The following is a 13,484-nucleotide window of genomic DNA, read 5'->3' on the forward strand; positions in this document are numbered from 1 at the left end:
AAGGCACACTCCCTGTGCAAAAAGGTGGTCACGATTTTTAAGCGCTGCATAATATCATTGCACCTGCTGCAGCCATGGCACGCCAGCAAAGTTTCTTGATTATTACATTCTAATGAGAGTATAGTTCCTAGCCATATCGTCCTAGAAAATAGCAACTTTTAATTTGGTCAGTGTTTTTGCACAATGTAACTACAGAAGATTTCAGCTTTAAATAGAAAAAAGCGGATTCATTTTTAAGCGAGATGCTAATGGTCTAATCCGATTCAATTATCTATGCTAAGCTAAGCTAAAACCACTGCGACCAGACCCCGAAATCAGCTGAATATGTTCAAAAATGGTAAAAGTGTTTATTACTATGGGAGTTGTTAAATAAAACTATTTTTAAAAATGAAGTGTTGTTCCTTTAATGATTTGCACACTGCTTGCAGTAAAAAACAGCCACATCGCCTTTTAATTGTTTTAATAGTTTCAGCTCTCACATCTGTAATAACACTTTTAGTGGGTGGTGATAATGCACTGACAGTTTATTTACAGAGTTTATTCAGTCATTATAATGCTCATTTATGTTGAGTGAATGTTTCTCATCTTCCTGTGTTGCAGTAACTCTGATCCTGCAGAGAATCGGAGGAAGAAGAGGGCCAAGTGGCTGCTGGAAGATGCTATTCCTAACGTAAGCTTTTCATCTGGGTAACACGTCGCTGCCACAGTGAGGTGTAATCAGTCATATTTCACATTCAAATTAGTTATTGACCAGTCTTAGATCACTCACTTCGAATGTTATCACTCGATTGAATGGGCGTTATCAGTGTTTATCAGCTGATAGATATGGGCCAGATAGATATGCGCCTACTAGTAGGCTCAGAAGGCTGTTATCATCCATCCACATGGTTAATCAGCTATACTTAAAGAGAAGACTCCAGATCCAGATCTGTTTTTACATTACTGTGACAGTTGGGTTTAGGGTTGAAGTAGGGGTAGACGTTAACTACATAGTGAGAAAGAAGTCTTTAGTGGGGTAGACAATGTACTTATTTTTCTCACCTGCCAAAAAGACCAAAATAAGCACTTTAAACTTCCCCCAACCTCAGGCTGGCCTTCAGATACCCATACTAGTGGATGCTGCTCTCTCATTGGCTGTAGTTAATTGGCGATGTTGTTTTCAATCAGAACTCATTTCACATGGCATGATTTGAATCGCTGACAGGTCCAGATGTTTAGCATGCCAAATATCTGACAGGTGTCAGCAATTCATCTGCGATTCCCTCAGATCGCGTCTTTGATAGTTCACACTGTGATTGTAACTTTCGTGAACGAGCACCGATTTGCCTTTGATTGCAGGCATTGGTCTGCTATTTCTCAAAAATTGTCAGCGAGTCAAAATTGGGGCTAAAATCATGCAGTCTGAACTTGGCATAATTCTAACCACACAACTTTTTGACTTAGTGGCTAATTCGTATTAATTCATACGATCTCATTTGTACATTTTGTGCCACGCCTTGTTTTTTAAATTGTACATTTTCGTACGACTGAACTCAAAGTACGAATTAGCCACTAAACTGACAAAACGGAAAAATAGTAATGTTTCGTCATGAGATCAGGCTGTTCCCCTTCGGATGGGGAACTCCAATGCTATGTGGAAACTTCCACTATGGGGATTTCGTCAGAATCCAATCATCTGAAAGAGTATAAAAACGGGCCAATGAAATGCCAATGAGTTGGCAGCGTCAGCGTGCACAGCTGGCGTCAATGACAATCAGTCATGCTATAAAGACGCAGCCAGTGCCATGCTCGACATCCTTTCGCTTTCAGAGCCTTTCACGAAGCTTCTGAGAGAGTCTTTGAGGGTATCTCCAACCTGTGTCTACAGAGAGAGATCGAGAAGCAGCTTCTCCCGGTCCAGAGCGCGTATACGCAGTGGCAGATGGTCGAGCTGGGTATTTCTCCCTTGCCTGGCGTCCTTTGGGTCCGGTCCTCCAAGAGCGGTTTGTATATAGGAAAAAAGCTTTCCTAAAAGAGCAACACGGTCGTGCAGCGCGTCTTTTTCAAGACGTCACTCCGACCGTGCGTTTCTGGATGCGGTGGTTTCCTATCCCCGGATGATGGGCACGAGCACAGCGTTTCATGTCTGGGGGTCCAGCATGTTAATGCGGTGCTCGCGGGCAGTGCATGCCATCACTGATGTCATGTCTGTTGCGCAGTTAAGATCGCGGCTCGCTCTTGCAAAAGAGCCACCCACCCCAGTTGTCCCCCGCACTGCGGTTGGCACTCGGGCAGATCTGAGGGTTTCAGTGAGAGTAAATCCGCCGCCCCCGGGCCGTGGACCTCTCGCTCCTCCACGCGCTCCATCCAAGCTTCAGGTGAAGAGAAGCGCTCCGTCCTGGGATGGTCGCTCTCTCACCTGATGACACCGGGGGTCAGATGTCCATCGCTGCATCGGAGGATGGGCTGTCATTGTCTGATGAGGATGCGAGCCCGCTCGCTCCCTCCCTCCGGGGTGGAGAGCGCGGCGTTAGCATCTAAAAAGCAGACATGATGGCCGTGCTTTCTCGGGCTGCTTCGGCCGTGGGTCTGGTGATGGTTTATCCCCCAGCCCCGCGGCCGGACCGACTAGATGGGTGTATGTGGAGGATATAAGGAGGCAAGACCTTCAAAGCCTCCCGTCCCCTTCTTCCCGGAAGTGCACAGTAAACTCACGCTGTCCTGAGGGCACTTTTTTCTGCCCGATCTGCGTGCGCTTCCATCCTCACCATCCTTGGAGGTTGGGCTGTCAAGGTCTGACGAGGATTCGAACCCGCTCGCTCCCTCCGGGACTTTGAGTGCGGCGTCGAATCCAGAAGCAGACTTTGCGGCTGTGCTTCCCCAGGCTGCTTCGGCCGTGGCTCTGGAGATGGTTTATCCCCCAGCTCCGCGGCCGGACCGATTAGAGGGGTGTGATGTGGAGGATGAAGGCGAGACCTTCTAAGCCTCCCCATCCCCTTCTTCCTGGTTGGGCACAGTAGGCTCACGCAGTGTGCTGCGTGCGCCTTCCCCCTCACCATGCACGCTATGGCCACCTACCAGCGCTACCAAGCGCAGGCGCTGGCCCGGCTGCGCGAGGATGGTTCTGACCCAGGACTGAGCATGCGCTCCGCACCGCAACCGACTATGCTCTTACAAAAAAAAAAAAAAAAAAAGTCGGCTGTGTGTGCCCTGGGAAGGACGATGATCACATCCGTGATCCAGGAATGCCACCTCAGGCTAAACCTGGTGATGTGCGTGACGTTGACAAAGTTCGCTTTCTTAACTCACCCATTTCCCAGGCTGGCCTGTTCGGCGACACTGGCAGTGAATTCGCCCAGGAATTCACGCCGGTGAAAGAGCAGTCGGAGGCGATGGGCGAGGTCTCTATCGGCGGGATTGTATGACCGCTCCCCCCCGCCGAGCCATCCACATCCGCTGCTTTTTCGCCGAGGACGCCCGCCCGCAGCTTTGCTTCGCCGCCCCGCCTGCGCCTCCGGCCACGCGGCTGCGCCGAGCATCGCGCAGGCAACCAGCGTCCCCCGCCCAGGGCGCCGCTAAGTTCGGTAAAACGGACCGCGAAGCGTCCCTGAGGCGGGCCATCTGGGGAGGAGGGAATTTGCTCTTTCCCCGCTGGAGGGCGGGGCACGTTATTTAAAGGCGTAAAAAAAAAAAAAAAAAAACCGCCATCAAAATCCTCAGTGAAAGAGCACTTTTCCCCTCCTCCGGATGTGACAGCCCGAACACTGCCAGTCTGGGACGCTATGCCTTCCAGCTCGCAGGATCGGTGCATTTCGCCAATGGCTCATGGAGCACGAGAGAACGGTCTCCTTTCTCTCCACTCCCAGCCCCTCTCCTGGAGTTTGAGTGCGAGACGAGAACATCTCCTCTCCTGCTCTCCTGTGGGACCCCAGCGCTCCCCGGATGAGCCCACTCACTCCACGCTGCCCCGCCGCTGGCACGTCAGCGATCGTGCGGGTGGGACCATTTGCGGGGGCTCTGCCTGCCTGGTTAGCGCGGGCCAGCCCATCGCAATGGCTCATCCATACGACCAGACTCGGCTATGCGATTCAGTTCGCTAAACGGCCTCCCAGGTTCACGGGCGACCAGGGTCAGTCCTGCGTCCGCCCCTGTCTTGCGAGAGGAGATTGCTGTCCTCCTGGCGAAGGATGCAATCGAGCCGGCCCTCCAGCCGAGATGGAGCGCGGGTTTTACAGCCCGCACTTCATCGTGCCCCCCCAAAAAAAAAAAAAAAAAAAAAGCGGTGGGCTATGGCCAATCCTATATCTGCACATTTTGAACCGCTGCCTTCACTGGCTGCGCTCCGAAATGCTTACGCAGATGCGCATCACGCAATGCGTTCGTCCTCAGGATTGGTTTGCAGCAATAAATCTGAAGGACGCGTATTTTCATATCTCCACACTTCCACGCCACCGGCAGTTTCTGCGGTTTGCGTTTGAAGGTCGAGCGTGGCAATACAAGGTCCTCCCCTTCGGGCTCTCTCTGTCTCCGCGAGTTTTCACCAAGCTCGCGGAGGGTGCCCTCGCGCCCCTTCGGCTCGCCGGCATCCGCACGCTCAATTATTTCGATGACTGGTTGATTTTTAGCCCACTCTCGTGAGCAATTGATTATGCACAGAGACAAGGTGCTCCGGCACCTCCGCCCGTTGGGGTTTAGGTCAACCGAGAAAAGAGCAAGCTCGCCTCCGTGCAGAGCATCTCCTTTCTCTGGTTGGAGCTGGACTCGATCACTATGGAGGCGCGCCTCTCACGAGAGCGCGCCGAGGTAATGCTGAACTGTCTGAGAGAGTTTGACAGAAAAAAAAAAAAAGTGGTCCCCCTGAAATTATTTCAGAGGCTCCTGGGGCATATGGCATCCGTAGCCGCGGCCACGCCGCTCGGATTGCTCCATATGAGACCACTACAGCATTGGCTTCACGATCGGGTCCCCAGACGCGCATGGCACGCGGGCACACACCGAGTGACTGTCACTGCGCTGTGTCACCGCACCCGCACCCCCTGGAAAGGACCCCTTCTTCCTACGGGCCAGTGTGCCCCTAGGTCAGGCGTCCAGGCAGGCTGTCGTTTCGGCAGATGCCTCCAGTATGGGGTGGGGGGCCGTGTGTAGCGGGCATGCTGCTGCGGACCTGTGGAGGGGAACCCAGCTGCATTGGCATATCAACTGCCTAGAGCTGTTGGCAGTGTTTCTCGCTCTGCGCCGCTTTTTACCGGTGCTGAGGGAGCAACACGTGCTGGTCAGGACGGACAGCACGCCGCGGTAGCGTGTTCCATCCGGATGGGGGTATACGCTCCCGCTGCATGTCTCAGCTCGCTCGCCGTCTGCTCCTCTGGAGTCATACGCGGCTGAAGTCGCTGCTTGCTATTCACACCCCGGATGGGCTCAACCGTGCGGCCAACAGGCTCTCACGGCAGCTCCTTCCCCGGGAGAATGGCGACTCCACCCCGAGTCATGCGTAAGTATGCACTCCCCCCAGTGAGCCTACTCGCGCAGTTTCTGTGCAAGGTCAGGGAGGACGAGGGGCAGGTCTTGCTAGTTGCGCCCCTGGCCCAACCGGACCTGGATATCAGAACTCTCCCTCCTCGCGACGCCCCCCCTGGCGAGTCCCTTTGAGAGAGGACCTACTCTCTCAGGGACAGGGCACCATCTGGCACCCTCGCTTAGTTCTGTGGAACCTCCACGTGGGGTCCATAAGACGCGACGAGGAAGACTTAGGTAACCTACCGGTGGCGGTGGTTAATACCATCACTCAGGCTAGTGCACCCTCTACGAGGCATGCCTACGCCCTGGAGTGGAGTCTATTCACTGAGTGGTGCGCTTCTCGCCGAGAAGACCCCCGATCTTGCCAGATCAGTGTTGTGCTTTCTTTCCTTCAGGACAGGTGGAGCGAAGGCTGTCGCGCTCCACACTGAGGGTTTACGTGGCCACCATCTCCGCTCATCATGATGCGTGGATGGCGGCACCGTGGGGAGGCATAACCTCATCATCCAGTTCCTCAGAGGTGCGAGGCAGATGTTTTCCCCCGCCCCCCTCTCATACCCTCTTGAGATCTCGCGGTAGTGCTACGAGCCTACGTGGAGATCCCTTCGAACCACTCGACTCAGTATCCTTGAGATTTCTGTCCTTGAAGACAGCTCTGCTGGCCGTGTTGGCATCGGTTAAGAGGGTTAGGTACCTGGAGGCATTTTCGGTCAGTGACTCGTGCCTAGAATTCGGGCCGGCCTACTCTCACGTTGTCCTGAGACCCCGGCCCGGCTATGTGCCCAAGGTTCCTACCACATCGTTTTAACAATCAGGTAGTGAGCCTGCAAGCGCTGCCCACGGAGGAGGCAGACCCAGCCCTTTCATTGTTGTGTCCTGTTCGCGCTTTGCGAATATATGGGGACCACACTCAGAGCCTTAGATCCTCTGACCAGCTCTTTGTCCATTACAGTGGTCGGCAGATGGGAAGTGCCGTATCTAAACAGAGGTTGGCCCACTGGATAGTGGATGCCATCTCCCTAGCCTTTGGGCCAGGGTGAGCCGTGTCCCCCGGGGGTGAGAGCGCACTCCACTATGGAGCATCGCATCCTCCTGGGCGTTAGCACGCGGCGCCTCTCTGACAGACATTTGTAGAGCTACGGGTTGGGTGACACCCAATACATTTGCAAGGTTACAATCTGCGAGTGGAGCCGGTTTCCTCAAGGGTATTAGGCAACCCTTGGTGATTGAGGAAACGATTCGGTTGAGGTGTCAAAACACGCTTGCTGCGCCACTCTCCCTAACCCGGAGATACGTGCGCTTTTTCAGCTTTGTCAGTTTAGTTCCCCATTTCTTTGGCGAACCCTGCAGAGTTCCTCCGAGGCCCCCAGCACCTGACTCAGCGGAGGAGTCAGGTGTTGGCCCGTTACGTTGTCGGCATGCCCGCTGGTCAGCCCGCGTTCTGGGTATAGGTGCCTGCTATGTGTGATCCCCGCTGGCGATCCCATACGTTCACTCAGCCACGGTATAGTCCCCCCTTCTAGGGCAGGCTCGTGTCTTCCCTCCCCGCTAACCATCCTTATGCTAGGACCCCCCCCATCTCTGGGCTGGTCCATAGATTGTCACCAGGTCTCCCCTCTGGGTAGCAGGTGAGCTCCGCAGCGTCCTCCCTATCGGGACTGAACGCTTTCCCAACGTACTGTCGTATCAAAACCTTTTTACTGGGTTATTGCGACTCCCCGAAAAATATAACCGTTTCTGAACAGGTAAGTGAGGGCCAGGGGACACGTTGGAAGACTGTGTCTCGGGGCGTTGTAGGTGCGCTCGCTCTACTGCGTGGCACACCCTTCGCCAGGGGTGCAGTAAGGTTCTTTCGTTGTGGCGTTTTCCATAGATTTCCCCATAGTGGAAGTTTCCACATAGCATTGGAGTTCCCCATCCGAAGGGGAACGCTACGGTTACTAAAGTAACCCTTCGTTCCCCGAGGGGGGGAACGGAAATGCTATGTTCCTTCGCCACAACGATTGTCCCTTAGCTGTTGAGCGTGAAAGTCTCTTCAGCTAGAAAAGGATGTCGAGCATGGCACTGGCTGCGTCTTTATAGCATGACTGATTGTCATTGACGCCAGCTGTGCACGCTGACGCTGCCAACTCATTGGCATTTCATTGGCCCGTTTTTATACTCTTTCAGATGATTGGATTCTGACGAAATCCCCATAGTGGAAGTTTCCACATAGCATTTCCGTTCCCCCCCTCGGGGAACGAAGGGTTACTTTAGTAACCGTAGCGTTCTTACCACAGTTGCACATTATATTTGCATCTAAACTGGTATCAGCCAATAAATGCTTAATTTGTTTTCAGCTTTAGTGGCTCAGTAAGAAAATTATTTGGCAGATATCTTTAAGCCAATAAATTATGGATTATTCCTGCCAGTTGATTCAGTTTATCTGTGTGCTGCTGGCCTTAGGAATTTTGATTGGTGCCATTTTGGCAAATTTGTAAATGAAAGAGAAAGATGTTGATGTTTTCTTGTTTTATGCGGTTAAGAATTTTAACTAAATTCATTTGTTCACTGTATTTGTTTCACTTCAGTTTTCGTAAGTAGGCTCAGAATTGTATTTTTTGAAGATGTGTATTTATCTATTATTGGCTTACAATAGTTATAGGCATCAGCCAAAATTACTGCATCTATAAGTTATTTGATTAATAAATAACAGTAGTATTGATAATTATTATTGCAATTTTAAACAACATAAAGATTCTTTCCTGTAATGCAAAGTAAAATGTTCAGCAGCCTTAAGAAATCATCCTAATATACATAATAATGCTTATAATTATGAATATTTATGAAACTACGATACTTTTCAGGGGTGGCACAGTGGCTTTTTGGTTAGCACTGTCGACTCACAGCATGAAGGTCGCTGGTTCGGTCCCGGCTGGCCAGTTGGCATTTATCTGTGGAGTTTGCATGTTCTCCCCATGTTGGCATGGGTTTCCTCTGGTATCCCCCCACAGTTCAAAGACATGCGCTATAGGTGAATCGAATAAACTAAATTGCCCGTAGTGTGTGTGAATGAATGTGTTTGGATGTTTCTCAGTACTGGGTTGCGGCTGCAAGGGCATCCGCTGTGTAAAACATATGCTGGCATAGTTATCGCTGTGGCGACCTCTGAAATAGAGATTAAGCCGATGGAAAATGAATGATACTTTTCTCAGTATTTATTCATAAACGGGATGTTAAAAACAACTAAAATAGAAAAACATTTTTGTAAAATGAATGTCACTGTTGTCACGTTTATCTGTTGAAAATACTTTTAAAAGTAATAAAATAAAAACTTATTGGAGACTTTTGAATTTTGATGTATGAGCAAATATCCATTGGATTGACCTCTGTAGGTATCAGCCACTAATAAATACATTCATACAACATTTAAAAAATAATGTTAAAAAATCAAATAGTTCTGAGTATGGGTGTTTATTAGCATCCACTACTTGGAATTTTCTTGGAATTCCTCAATGTAAGCAGCCGATTCGAATGTTATCACTCGATTGATTGGGCATTATCAGTGGTTATTAGCTGACAGATATGGGCCAGTAGGGGCATTCTGTGCTGACTGGTTATCATCCATTCACATGGTTAATCAGCTATAGATCACATATGGCTGCGGCCAGAAGTTAACGAGAATTATTTATTAAATTTCCCATTAATTGTATTTTATTAATAACAAAAGATATACTATGTGACCTCGCATTGTTTCCATGTCACTTCTCACATGTGTTTGGTAGTGAGACATAGTTTGCACTTTAATACAAATGTTGAATGACAAAACATAAGACATTATCAAAGCTGCTGTAATTAAATTTGTCCCTAATTTTGCTTAAAATAATTGAGAATTATTTGTAATCCTTTCACAAGGTTGTGAGTCACTTAACTGACTTCACTCAAGTACAGTTTCAATAATGAAACCACATATTTGCATGTTCTCCAATGACAATTAGTCATTACGTAAACAAATATATACAGTTGAAGTCAGAATTATTAGCCCCCCTGTTTATTTTTTTCCCTAATTTCTGTTTTAACGGAGAGAAGATTTGTTCAACACATTTCTAAACATAACCCATTTTAATAACTCATTTCTAATGACTGATTTATTTTATCTTTGCCATGATGACCATAAATAATATTTGACTAGATATTTTTCAAGACACTTCTATACATCTTAAAGTCACATTTAAAGGCTTAACTAGGTTAATCAGGTTAACTAGGCAGGTTAGGGTAATTAGGCAAGTTATTGTATAATGATGGTTTGTTCTGTAGACTATTAAAAAAATGTTTAGCTTAAAGGGGCTAATAATATTGACCTTAAAATGGTTTTAAAAATTCAAAACTGCTTTTATTCTAGCTGAAACAAAACAAATAAGACTTTCTTCAGAAGAAAAAATATTATCAGACATACTTTGAAAATTTCCTTGCTCTGTTAAACATGATTTGGGATATATATATATAGTTTGTTTTATTTAGATGTTCTTTTTTAAAGTATTGTAACTTTATATTTGATGCTCTGATTAATTATTAGCTTTTTATCAGCTCAAAAAACCCATGTTGGGAAACTTGACCTATCTGATATATTGATCTATCACTAAACCACACACACACACACACACACACAGACTAAATAATTTAGTTTGTGCAGTCCTCAAATTCATAAGTAGGCAAAGTTGCGCTATATGCTTGACCTGTCAGTGCAAATCCCAGCCTCTCATACTCAGAGTTTATTTTCTAGCACTTCTTAAAGTTTCTCGAATCCCTCAACAGCTTGCTTTCATGCAGCCTGGTGAATTGCTGCTCATTTCTTTTTTTTTTTTTAAGCCATTTCTCCTCAAGGTTTGTTGTATGCAGACTTAAAGCCGATTTAAATATGACCTGTGTGAAGTTTTCTCTTCAGTATCTTCTCCTGGCTTTCTCTAGCATGTCTCTGCACCCTGTGGTGATCTTCTTTTTGTTTGTGACGCCTGCTGCCTTGCAGACCCTGCATTTCTCCTTCTTTTCTGAGGTGTTGCTTCTTCTCTCCCTCATTTTTCATTCATTTCTTTGTGAAGCTACATCGAAAGCCGAGCTACAAGCTACTATGATCTCAAGTAGTTGCACGCTAGGCTACGTTTACATGACACTAATGTAAAAAGTTTTTCCCCTAGTGTTTTAGAAAAGTTTCACATCTATACCACAATGTTTACCAAAAAAGACCAAAAGCACTGTCATACATATGCTAGGCTAGTATTTGGCACTGTTAACATGTTGGTAAACTGTAGCTGTTAGGAAGTGCTAAGAAGTACCTGTTAGGAATGTGTTGTGTGTGTATGATGAGTTTCTGCTGTTGGTTGTAATGTGTAGTAAATCCACATTTTGCTGATGAAGCATTAACGTTAGCAAACACTTGAGCAGCAACACTATCATGTACTCTACCATTGTTTTGTGTTTGCGATGACCTTTAATCTACAGCTCAATAAACATTATACACTCACCGGCCACTTTATTAGGTACACCTTACTAGTACCAGTTGGACCTTCAGAACTGCCTTAATCCTTTGTGGCATAGATTCAACAAGATTGAGAATTTGGTCCATATTGACATGATAGCATAGAATCTTCCATTCCACAACATTCCAAAGGTGCTATATTGGATTGAGTTCTGGTGACTGTGGAGGCCATTTGAGTACAGTGAACTCATTGTCATGTTCAAGAAACCATCCTGCTGGAAGTAGCCATCAAAAGATGGATACACTGTGGTCATAACCCTTTATGACCACAGTGTACCCATCTTCTGATGGCTACGGACATTGTCAGCAACAGTACTCAAATAGGCTGTGGCATTGACACAATGCTCAATTGGTGCAAATGAGCCCAAAGTGTGCCAAGAAAATACCCCCCACACCATTAAACCACCAGCACCAGCCTAAACTGTTGATACAAGGCAGGATGGATTCATGCTTTCTTGTTGTTGATGCCAAATTCTGACCCTACTGTCTGAATGTCGCAGCAGAAATCGAGACTCATCAAACCAGGCAAATTTTGGTAGGCCTGTGCCAATTGTAGCCTCAGTTTCCTGTTCTTAGCTGAGTGGCGTGGCACCCGGTGTGGTCTTCTGCTGCTGTAGCCCATCTGCCGCAATGTTGAATGTATTGTGTGCTCAGAGAAGCTCTTCTACATACTTGGTTGTAACGAGTGGTTATTTGAGTTACTGTTGCCTTTCTACCATCTCAAACCAGTCTGGCCATTCTCCTCTGACCTCTCTGATCAACAAGGCATTTGCGCCCACAGAAGTGTCACTCACTGGATATTTTATCTTTTTCGGACCATTCTCTGTATACCCTAGAGATGGTTGTGCGTCCCAGTAGATCAGCAGTTTCTGAAATACGCAGACCAGCCCATCTGGCACCAACAACCATATCATTTTTAAAGTCACTTAAATCACCTTTCTTCCCCATTCTGATGCTCGGTTTGAACTGCAGCAGATCGTCTTGACCATGTCTACATGCCTAAATGCATTGAGTTGCTGCCATGTGATTGGCTGATTAGAAACTTGTGTTAACAAACGGTTGGACAGGTGTTCCTAATAAAGTGGCCTATGAGCGTATATGTGCATGATGTCATCGTTTTCAAAAACTTTAGTTTTCAGGTGTTTACATGGAAATGACAATGATGGCATTTTCAAAAAATGTTTAAATTGAAATAAAATTTTAATACAAAACACCATTGTCATGTTAACTATCTGCAAAACACATGAAAAAAGTTTCCTTTTTTTGACTTAAAACTTTGTCGTGTAAATGACCGCCTAGTCAAGCTTGGAAAACAAGTTAGCTGCACTCAAAGCTGCTTAAAAAAAAGTATACTCAACTGACTAAGTAGGTAGGTAGTAGGTCAGTGTTAGGTTTTGCGATGTGTTCATTCATTCATTCATTTTCTTTTTGGCTTAGTCCCTTTATTAATCTGGGGTCGCCACAGCGAAATGAACCGCCAACTTATCCACCGTATGTTTTATGGCTTTCCAACTGCAACCCATCACTGGGAAACACCCATAAACTCCCATTCACACACATACACTACGGACAATTTAGCCTACTCAATTCACCTGTTCCACATGTCTTTAGACTGTGGGGGAAACCGGAGCACCCGGAGGAAACCCACACGAACGCAGGGAGGACATGCAAAGTCCACACATAAATGCCAACTGACCTAGCCAAGGCTCGAACCAGCGACCTTCTAGCTGTGAGGTGATCGTGCTACCCACTGCGCCACCGCGATTCCCGCGATATGTGTTATCTAAAATAATATTGTAATTGTTTTTAACAATGTGAGCTAAGATTGTTACTTCACCCTACCAAAAACGCACCTGAAGAGCCCCAAAACACTCTTCTCAAAAAAACTCTTGAGTTTGAGATTATAGAAGGTATTCATTTATGAATGTGCTGGAACAGGTCATGCATCAGAGGAATGAGTGGTTGTTCATCAAAAATGTCTTGTTGTAATAGCAGCTGCTGCTAAAACCCCAGTGTAATTTACAATTAGCAGTTCAAATTATTATTAGTAGTAGTATATCAATACAAAATGAAACAAAAAGTGCTTCACTGGTAGTCAGTGCTCTTTGGGTAAGGAATTCATACAGATAAATAACGCGTTTCGGCAACACTTGACTTCATCTATCTATCAGGGTTACCCAAATGAAGGCAAGTGTTGCCGAAACGCGTAGGTGCTGTTTTATAGAATAGCCATGTTATTCATTCATTCATTTTCTTTTCGGTTTAGTTCCTTTATTATTTAGGGGTTGCTACAGCGGAATGAACCGCCAACTTATCCAGCATATGTTTTATGCAGTGGACGCCCTACCAGCTGCAACACATCACTGGTACCATCCACTCACGTGCACTACATTAGCTTACCCTACATTAGCTAGATTAGTGAAGTTAGTTTCAAGCAATGTTTAGTACTTACTATACAGTGGAGCTGCATCAG

General features: G+C 46.9%; 1 protein-coding gene across 1 annotated transcript in view; it reads left to right on the forward strand.

The window, feature by feature from the left end:
- phf19 (PHD finger protein 19) overlaps positions 1 to 13,484 on the forward strand; it is a 71,301-nt gene that overhangs the window by 31,414 nt on the left and 26,403 nt on the right. Inside the window, exon 12 of the mRNA XM_056463981.1 lies at positions 601 to 670. Within this exon, the coding sequence (XP_056319956.1) occupies positions 601 to 670 (70 nt within the window). The remainder of the gene's footprint in view (positions 1 to 600; positions 671 to 13,484) is intronic.

The sequence above is a fragment of the Danio aesculapii genome, chromosome 8, assembly GCF_903798145.1.
Source record: "Danio aesculapii chromosome 8, fDanAes4.1, whole genome shotgun sequence".
NCBI classification, from domain to species: Eukaryota; Metazoa; Chordata; class Actinopteri; order Cypriniformes; family Danionidae; genus Danio; species Danio aesculapii.